At 55.0% G+C, this 10,307-nt stretch overlaps 2 protein-coding genes across 2 annotated transcripts; both read right to left on the bottom strand.

Moving 5' to 3' along the window:
* Positions 1-990: 990 nt before the first annotated feature.
* Positions 991-5,758, bottom strand: J4E84_009461 (uncharacterized protein; the record flags this gene model as incomplete). The annotated part of the gene is made up of 6 exons (XM_049392023.1): positions 991-1,063; positions 1,114-1,885; positions 2,003-2,333; positions 2,381-4,256; positions 4,303-4,786; positions 4,882-5,758. The coding sequence occupies 6 exons, from the start codon at positions 5,756-5,758 to the stop codon at positions 991-993; spliced, it is 4,413 nt and encodes a 1,470-aa protein (XP_049240207.1).
* A 3,480-nt stretch (positions 5,759-9,238) lies between these two features.
* J4E84_009460 (uncharacterized protein) lies at positions 9,239-9,863 on the bottom strand (the record flags this gene model as incomplete). Its single annotated transcript, XM_049392022.1, has 2 exons — positions 9,239-9,372; positions 9,428-9,863. 2 exons carry the CDS (start codon positions 9,861-9,863, stop codon positions 9,239-9,241), a joined length of 570 nt encoding a protein of 189 aa, XP_049240206.1.
* Between the last annotated feature and the right edge of the window lie 444 nt (positions 9,864-10,307).

Here is a 10,307-nt window from a genome sequence, read left to right as displayed (position 1 = left end):
TGTTGCCGCCGCCGCAATGTACTTTCTTTTTTCACACATCACATTGTACAGTACTGTTGGGATACAGATTGAGTTACGCGGAGAACCTCGCAGCACTGACGCGCGCACAATGGACATGTCATAACGATAGGTTGGATCAAATTCAGTGCCGTTGGGATGCCGGCTTCGCTAACCTAAAGCAAAAAAGAAACAAAACACAGAGTAAACGTTGTGGTATAATGCCACCAAACGCCTGATTAACATGCCCAATGAAGACCTCACTATCGCACTCTATACTTCCGCCATTCCACTGTAGACTCCCGAGGTCCCCGTATGTTTCGCAATGCCACGTCACCGTGACGTATATTCCGCCGTCGGGCGCTGAACATAGAAAACGCCCAAAGGCTTCAACTCCGGTCCCATGCTTGAAGGTCAAATGAAACCGAGTATACAGTAGAAAGGATAACGAGGGAAAGGAAAGTCTAATGTAACAAGTTGCGAAGAGATGGACTGGCGCTAGCCCCCGTGTTGGCCCGCTCAGTGGGCGCTGACGTGACTGTTGGTGCCTCCCGCATCACTGTATCCATGGGTGTTGCCGGTCTGCCAGGTGCAGGGCTTCCGTGGTGGAGCACAGGGTACTGTGCTACTGGAGGAGGAGGAGCAGTGAATGGGCTTTCACGCGACGCAGGATGTGCGTGAGGATGGGTTGGAGAATAGGGCATTGTCCGTGGTGACTGCATAGCCCCGTTGACCATCATCGCGCCGTTGTTGTGGTGTAACTGGGGAGGTCCACTAATGGGTGGTCCAGAGTACGGTGGCCGAAGCCCTGCCGCTGCTATCGCCGAGTGCATCGGTGCACCTGAAAAGGCTGCATACCCATTCGGCTGAGGCGGGTATGGCGCGTGGAATGCAGGAATATGGCCAACAGGTGGAGCTTGTAGTGGTGGTGGCCCGTAACCGTTTCCGTTGGGCATGTGGTGTGGGGGATGCCCAGGCCCTGGAGGAACACCGCTATGCCATGAGGGCAACGGCGGAGGCTGACCTGGTATCGGTCCGCCTTGTAGCGCCCAACCTCCTGCCAAAGCTGGTGGTGGTGGTGGATATGGTGGGATTTGAGTCGCAGGCAGTGGATACGTTTGTGGTGGCTCTTTGAAGATCGAAACTGATCTCGCTCGCTCTTCCTCCTCATCATCTTTGCCATTTTGTTTCTTCCAATGACACTTCTGGCACATGTATGAAGCTGAAGGGGCCGCGTCCACATCAGTGTTGAGCCGCAAGGTTTTGTGCGCTGGTGAAGCAGCAGCTGGCGCATCAGTCATTGGCTGATCGCCTTGGCCATTGTCGTTGACGATTTGGCCTTCCTCGACGACGGGCTTCTTCTCGATGTGGCCGTTCATATCTGCAGTACCGTCGCGGTCGATTGGTCCGTCTACTATACGAGGCGCTTGCGTTGCTGCCATTTCCTCGTCAAGTTTCCACCATCGTGGGCTAGATTCGATCTTGCAGCGCACGCATTTACGCTCAGGCTTGGGCGCCGCTGGCTCGCTTGACTCTTCCTTGACTGATATACCAGCGTTGGACTGTCGACCTCGGGCTGACGTGGGTGTGGGCGCTGCGACTGCAGATGCTCGGCGGTTGGCCGGCGCAGGCACGATTTGGGGTACGATGCGTGTCGATTGGTCCACCAGATTGGCTTTGCGCGCGGTACCAGTCAGGGTGAGGTCAGCCTGCTTGAACTCCCGCGCGAACAGCTGAAGCGCAATCAGGTCTGTTCCATCTACGGGTTCATTCATTGGGTGGACAACAGTCTTGGGAGCGTGGTCTTTACACCAAATCGCGGCGATCAGAGTACCCGTCTCTCCGTTCATAGTCACCGTAGGTACGGCGTCTCTGCGAGAGACCTTGACTGGGGTCATGTCGAATCCGAATGTATATCCGTTGCTGTGCGCGCAGCCAACATGGAAAGTTGCGTGGCACTGCAGGCACGAAGTGCATGCGCCGTCGGTTGTCTTACAAAGCTTACAGACTGCGTCGTACCGAAGTGTTGGTGCTCCTATTCCCTCCACCATGTCGAGACGTGTCGCGCTGCTGAACTTGATTTCAGGATGCCATATTGCACAGTACACGTGCACCCAGTTGTTGTCAGCGGTGCGCTTGAGCGGTTCACGGGGTACAAGCGGTCGACCCTTCTCTTGTTGCCGAAGGCGATACTCGTCCTTGGCTTTGTCGATAAGCTCCTTCTCTAGGCGCTCCCTTTCGCGATCACGATCCGTCCTCTTCTTGTGCGTAATCTTCGGTTGTTCATAGAACTCTTGCTCGCTCTCCTGCTGTGGACAGAGAACGCACTCGTACGTCTTTTAATGGTCAGCATGGTATCAAGAATGACGAATTTGCAACTTACATATGACACGCTCTCTTTCTTGTCGTTCTTGCATGGATCGCAATACCACTTGTTTGCCTGCCGCGTATCTTCGACACCGTAACAAGGTTTGTGAACAGTCAACCGACAGGCTGCGCATTCTAGACGCGTACCTTCCGACGACCGACATACAGCGCATGGCAAAGGCTTCAGTTTTGGAGGCGCAGGGACTGGTGGTGGAGTTGGGGCTTTGGGCGCCGGGGCAGCCTTCTCTTTTTCTTTCTTCTTCGAGACAGGCTCGTTGACAGGAGTTGTTGTTCCACTGTCTCCGTTGGTAATGGCGGCAGTTTTCTGCTTCTTCTTCGGTGGCTCTGCAATCGGTTGGGCGATAGCAGCCGGCATCTCGACGTACTCCGGAGTGGGGTTCTTGGAGCTGGGGTCCGACTGCGCGGCGTAGACCTCACGCAGGAGCTCCTCGTCAATGCGACGCTTCCACGCCTTGCCTCCACCCTGCGCGACCTTCTTTGCGATCTCGTCTACATTTTCCCATGTCACTGCATACTTGCGCCATAAATTCGCGCAGCGCAGGCAGAGGGCGATGAGGAATCCGGTTTTGTCCTTGGAACGACCATCGGGGGGTATCATTTGACCAGGTGTCACGCCAGGCGCGCGTCTCCATTGGCGAGAGTGGCGAACTGTGCAGAACTTGCACTGGAAAAGCCGCTTGCGCTGAATGGCCTTTGCGCTGTCGAAAGCCGAGTCGTCTGCGGCATCCGCTACGTCGTCAACAAGCCGGGATTGTGCGTCAGGCTCAACCTTCTTGCTGCGGCCCTTGCGGCTGCTGTAAGAGCCCCAGATTTCTCTTCCTTTGGGTGTCTTCTTCCACATGTAGTAATAGCGCACGGCATCCCCGTAGAACATGGTCTTGCTGGTGTGCTGGCGGACGAGCCTGATCTCAGAACCATATTTTGCCACACCTTCGTTCCACTTCTTCTCTTCTTCCTTGGTCAGCTCTGGTTCTTTCAGGTCTTTCCGCTTGTCGATCTTCTTGACATGCTTCAAGGCTACATCCGCGTCGTACTGATATTTGGTGAAGAGCGTCAAGCACCGATCCAAGAAGTTCGTGTTGTACGGTTCCACTCCAACATGCGACTTGGCCAAGGCCCTTGCCCGATCCATGTAGGCTTTTACTTGATCTTCCGTGACGTTGGGAGCGTTGTCTTCTCCTCGAGTGGAGTGTACTCCTAGTGGAGGCATCTTGAACATCAGTTCCGCGGTACACTTGGAGTCCTTGTTCGGCAGATCTTCACCACGACGAACATAACCAGGCGGCTCGTCCATTACCCACTTAGGGCGCTTAGCCTTCTCAGCCTTGTCTGCTTCAATCGCCGCTACCGTCTCTTTCGATAGCTTGCCTTCCTTCTTGTTACCCGCAGCCTTGACGTAGCGTTTCTTAATCTCCGCAGGTTTGACCAGTTCCACAGGGTGTCCATGCCAGACGTTGACGTTTGCTTGGTGTCGAGGTCCCAGCCGAGAACTTGCGCGAGGGTAAATAGCCCGATCGTCGTACTGCAGTGCGTCCTCTACCCGGCAGTGTATGCCAAGATATCGCATAGGCCACATCTTAGCCAAAGCAATCTCGGCCTGTGTTGCAGGATGTGTGTCGACTTGGGAATCGGGGTCCGGTGTGTCTGCATTGGTATCGCCGCTTGCTTCCTCCTCTTCCTCATCTATGACTTCTTCCTCTTCGGCATCTTCGTGAGTGGTACCCAGGCGGGCCTCCAACTTCTTCTCTTGCGCTCTGCTACATGGGCCACAAGCCCAAGCAAATCCACGAGATGGTTTTTTGAGTAGTGGTGGGCGCACGCAGTTCATGTGATAGGTGTTGTGACAGACTGCGCACTCAACGGAGTCATTCCTAATCAGGTTAGCCCCGTCACGTGGATGGGTAAATGGAGACTTACGCTGCGCAATATCCAACACAACGCTTGCAGCTCTTGACAGCGCTTGTGAGTTCCTTTACCCGACTCGTCTCGAGACAGATGTACTTCCACCGCTCGTCCAGGGCTTTCTTGACCTTGTCGGGTACGTTGATAACCGATGAGACGGGAATGACATCGTACCAGCGATGAATGAAGCGGTCAAAAACCTGGTTGAACCAGAAGCTGTCTTTCGTTTTGCGATACTCGTCAAGGTCGCCGATTTCGCTCCGATGCAAGATTTGGCATTTTCCCCGTAAAGACGCCAGAGGGCATAGATCAGAGTGCATGGTCGCGTAGACCAGACGAGTGTCGTTGTTGTAGCGCTGGACATCTCGTGGGCGATAGAACCAATTGACTCGCATGGACTCTATCCGCTTCTTGGGGTCGTTGTCGACGTGGATAAATTCCATAACCCGGCAGAGGTAGTAAGGCTCGCCGGGCGGCTCGCACACGAGGTACACCTGATCTGCACATCCAATTAGAAAACGGAAATCAAGCCGCAAGACGTGGCTGGCGTAACGGAGCGACCGTCAGCTGCAGCCAAAGCAAATCAAAACTTACCGTTGACTGAAAGAATTTGGCCATCGTCGGCTTCCAAGTGACCGTGCTTGAGGAAAGCACCCGTGTTTTCGAACGTCATCATGTTGGTCTCTCGCGCGCTGTTGGCGGCTACCATGGCGCTGGCATGGCTTCCGCGCTTCGCCCCTGCTTGGCTTGGCGCAGCGGCACTCGCGTGACTACCATTTGCGCCATTCGCAGCAGCATTTTTGCGTCGTTTGGTTGCGGGCTGCGGTTGTGGTGTGCTTGATTGAGTCGATGCAGCTGTTGCTGATGTGCCGGAAATATGAGGATTCGGCGCGGTCTCTTTAGTGTTGGTTCCGGAATTACCCCACGATGCATTGCCTTGTGCAGAGGCGGAACCTTTCTTCCCACCCACACTGGCAGAGTGGCCGTTCTCGGGAGCCACAGAATTACGCGACGGCGGATCAGATGCGTTGCCATTTGTGGCTGCAGCTCCCATTTCGAAGTCCATTTCGGTGTCCTCAGCATAATTAGGTCGCGACCTGCCAGGACGGCCGCGCGATCGCGTACCGTATGACGATAGCGCCTCACCGTTTTGATCTGGCTCCTTTGACGATGCTTTGGACTGATTTGAAGCGACGTTGGCCGCCTCAGGTGATGGTTGCACGTCGTCCATGGCAGAAGACGCGTCGTTGGGGTTTTGTGCAGGCTCCCGTACTTCTAACGAAGCAGCAGGTGTCGAATTTCTGGTAGAAGCCTTGCTAGTTGATTTCGAAGGCGCTACTTCTGATGCAGCGCTGGTTTGATGCTGTTGATTGCTTTGCGCGTCATCTTCGTTGCGCGGTGATGGTGCATTGGACTGGTCCCCAGCCGTCGAAGACGGAGCCTCGCCTTCGCCGTTCTTCGTGTCCGCCATGCCGATTACTGCAGAAGAAGGCAGAATCAATAAAACGGCCGAGGAAAAGGACGGCGAAGAACCCTTTCAAGGCAGGCGCGGGCTGTCGCCAGGGTTGTCGCTAGAAAGAAGCCCGTCAAGTGCGGATATCAACGCAGCATGAGAAGGCCCATCAGCGCATACACGCGAACTTGTGAAGTAGCAGGTCAAGGGTGAGTATTTTCGGGGTTCAAGACGGCTGGCTTGATGGGGCCGATGGCGAAACCGGGAGGAGTTTCGTGGTTAGACGAAAGAAAGCGTGGTGTGGGGAAGAATTAGTGAAGAAGGGAGCAGTGGTTGAAGGAATTCGAAGATGGCGGACTCGCTGTAGTATGGGTCTAACGGTGCCAAGCTAGGCCCAAGGCTACGTCCGTGGGACCTAGGTTCTTTCTTACGCATATCTCATCTTTCTCATCGGTGCTGCTAACCACAGCACCCTGACAGCAGCGCCCGCGCCTGCCCACGCCGTACAGGTGCGTCGTTCGGCAAACGACGGGGGCGCTGATGGGTCCTTTGTCACGATGTGTTCTTTTGATGGTTTTTGCACGTTCATGTTCACACGGCTTCATCCTTCAACGATCTCCACCACCCCTGTCTGACATACACCGGCAACGCACCCATCATGCGGCGACTATCTCTGTAATGTGCAGTTGCTCCGCCTGTCTCAGTCATGTCCACTTGTATAGGCCAGCGGACAGGCTGCGTCGTTCGAGTCACTACTCGGTTTCATCAAATTGAGGCATTATATTCATCACATCTCATCGATTGCGTGCGCCTCGACATTTCGCTAGGCCTACTGATCTGGTATCGAGTGCTGTGATGATGGCGTGGGCGCGGCGACGAAGGTTGGAAGGAGGCGATGTATGGTACAGTCCATCGTCTAACTCGATTTAGCGCCGACAAGGGTCGACTGGTCTTAACGAGACCTCGTCGTTTGGCAGAGATCCGTGGATGGAAAGGCTTGATGCCGAATCTTCCACAGCACACATTGCGTCACCCAAGCTGGCAGAGTCAGGACATGCGCCTCATTGCCCGCGCATGTGTCCGGAAACGCAGAGCGCCTGGATCGTTTATTGTTATTCCTTTCTGCGGCCCTGCCACACTAGGCCCAGTCGCGTCTGACTCTCTTACACATCCACCTGTTCCGGCCAAATCAGCCTGGTTCAGACGGCCCGATCGTCTCCATCGTCGACTTCCATCTGGTGGTGAAGCTCCAGCGCCGCCCATGGTCGTGTCGCACATGTGCCTGCAACCCGTGCGGTTCGCGGGATTATCCAGCGGCATTGCTAGGTCCGCAGACAAGGGACGCTAGCAGACGCATTCAGTCATATCGTGTCGGCTGCCTTGTTGCCCCCCTTCGAAACACCCAGACACCCAGCCGCACCCTAGCAACCCTCGTCGGCCTCAGATTGCCCGCTCCTCATTCGCTGTTACCGGCATTCGCTAACGTGATCGTTGGCGCACATCAGCTCGCGCACTTGCAGCAACAATGTGGCCCACGCACCGTCTCATGGGCTTTGATGGGATTTTCGCAGAAGACGACACCGATGTCAAAACACGGCTTGTCAAAGCAGCCGTCTCATTGACAGTGACTTGCGTGTGCGACCCGGCGCACTCCCCAGGCTTGCAACCGACCCTAACCAAAGTGGCCTATCCGGTTCTGCGCGGAACGCGCCAGTCCCTCCTTCGCTGGGCCTCACTCGAACTTGGGAGCCGTTTCGAACGTGTTGGTGACTAAACTCCGCCAAGTGACCGAGGACTCAGCTTGCGATATCTCACAACACTCTTGCGCCAAGACAGACGTGGAGTGATTGTCGAAATGCGCCTTGCAGATCAGTCTGTCTATGAGCAGCAGAGGCGGGGCCGGATTTCGACACTGCTCTGGTCCTACAGGCAGGTCGCAGCTTAAAGACCTCATTGACTTCATCTCTGAAGTTGCGACACAACTATCTTGTGCCCACGCGCCTACCCGTGTTGACGAATAAGCGACAACAGCGAAGAGTCTTCTTCGTCATCGCTTGCGCTCGTATATCGATGCAGAGTCCTATAGTCACAAGACTTTGAGTGATCTCAGAGCTCCACAGCGCTATCTTATATTTGCGTTATCGGGGCATTTCACGGTCGCTTTCACCACCAGCACTCAGTGGTGCACATCATTCTCCGTCAAGGACCTGCCCACTCACAACATATCGCTTCCAACCCCCCCCTCCACCGCGTCTGGTTTACAGAGACGTTTCATGCCTCAGCAAAGTACTTCGTGAAAGTTTGAACCCAGCATGGTTCAGCATAGCGGTTGGGGATGTGTTAGCATTGTCTCATCTTGAAGGGGCGGTCTTTAGGTTCTTTTGCCATAAACTGGATTCAAAAGCCACGCGATCCGGTTCCGCCATGAAAACTACGAGAACCACGTCGTCTGGTACATGGCGATAGGCAGACTTGGGCAAGTCGGTACACGCATTGCGAGTTGCGCGGTCGTGTACAGTGCAGGAGGGCACTGGCCGCAATCAACCGGTGGCTGAAAGATGTTCAAGGCACATTCAACACTCCAAACGCTATTCTTGAAATGCGCTGAATCACCAGGACGTCACTTTGCGACAGTAGAGCGCAGCAAGGTGGTTATCGGCGACGCCTACCTAGACTGGCCCTCTAGTTTGGTGCATGCGGGAACGACAGGCGCTTGCAGATCGGTCGAAGAGCCATAACCGTGCCGGAACCTATCTGTTTTCTGTCCATCAACGGCGCGCAAAGCCCCTTTTCATGCCCATTGATCGAGCAAGGTTTTCAGCGACAACAATCAAACTTTCGGTCCGAGGGCAGATATAACCACTTACAGTACACAGCCGTGTCCGCGCCATGATGCTTGCCAATACTGCCTCAACCTTGGGGAGCTGGGAATGTGCTGGCAACGTTCGTGATCGCAAGAAACAACGCTCGGCTCCAGTACCGATGAACTCCCTCTGTTTGCGGAAGCGCAAAGATTACTATGTTCTGTTTCGGCTGGATGTATTCACGATGGATTACCCTGATTTCTTCAAGGTGTGCGGGCACTTGTCATGGTCGGGGTGGGGCCTTGATGACATCTGCCTGCCGAGGTCAAGCCGCTGACCTGCATGGAAAACGCACGAGCCAGCGCCAACATTAGCTGCGCTAGCATCCCCAGTGCGGATCCCCCTCCTCAGCGACTGCAACTCGCAACGGTACCTCACTCATTTCACAGAATACGCGACAATAGGTCAAGTACATTCCTTAGAACGGCAGTATGATTGAATTGTTCTGCACGTTGTCTGCATCTTGCCGCCAAACAGATCGTATCACCATAGGCTGCTGTCTTCCGCGCACGAGAAGTTCAACATCCAACCATGACATAGCCATTTTCCGTTTGTCTTTTCCCTCATCAACTCCCACCTCATTTCCCACCAAACAATCAACTCCTAGCAAGTTCCAAATTGTAGACGAAGAAGTTTACAAGGCGAAGATGGCCAAAAGACCGGCGAGACCGGCACCAGCGATACGAGCTGAAGCCTTGTCGGCGGCACCAGTGGAGGCGGCACCAGCTCCGGAGCCAGATTCGGTTCCAGAGGCAGAGGCAGAGTCTCCTGGGTTATCGTTAGTACAAGAATGAGCAGAATCTACTGCCGATGACAATCATACCTGAGGTAGCCGTAGGGTTGGCAGAGCCGGTAGCAGAGGCAGAGGCACCTGCAGCAGCAGAACCAGAAGCAGAGCCGGAGGCAACAGCGCCACCAGCAGCGCCAGGGGCGAAAGCGGTTTGGCTGCTGGGGAAAAGGCTGTTGATGCAGCTGTCGACGCACTTGGCGTAGGCAATGGAGTCGGAGGTAGAGCCATCGCCCTGGTCGCACTTGGCAGCACATTCGTTGGTTGCGATAGCCTGGGAGGCGTTGGGGCGAGCGTTGCCCAAGCATGCAGCCTGGCAGTTCACATCGCCGGCGTCGCAGTCCATGGCACAGCTGATGGCGGGAGAGAGACCGCTAGGAATGGCGGCAGCCGCTGGGGCGCTGGTAACAGACGCATCCTGGGGAAGAGCGAAGGCGCCAATGGCGAAAAGGAGAACAGCGGAGTACTTCATCTTGAATATGTTTTGGGTTTGGGTATTACGCGAAGGTTGTAAATAGCGGTTCGATTGCGAGGATTAATACAGGTATACTGAAGATGCGGTAAGCGAGCGTGGGAAGTACGAGTACTTGAAGGCTGAATCAGAATAAAGAACGAACGTTGGCGCACACACTGAGAATCCGGGGCAGGCCATCTCGCTTTTTATTGCACTGTTACACTACTAGTCAGTACATAGGGGTTTGGCGAGTAGTGGCTCCGTTGTGCTTATATTGGGTTTCGACTATGCCTCGTGTGGTAAGCCTTGTCGGGCCGGCGGCGTCATATCGAGGCACGTCGGCTGGAACCTTACCAGTGGTAGCCTGGACTCCAGGGCTGCAGGGGTCCACCACACCTGCCCCATCCATCTGCGCCAAAACGCGCTAGAAAACGACGCGTCGCGACATTTACCTCACCACGC

The sequence above is a fragment of the Alternaria hordeiaustralica genome (genome assembly GCF_023758085.1).
Source record: "Alternaria hordeiaustralica strain BMP 2776 chromosome Unknown scaffold_29, whole genome shotgun sequence".
NCBI lineage: Eukaryota > Fungi > Ascomycota > Dothideomycetes > Pleosporales > Pleosporaceae > Alternaria > Alternaria hordeiaustralica.
This window is presented reverse-complemented; position numbering and strand designations above follow the sequence as displayed.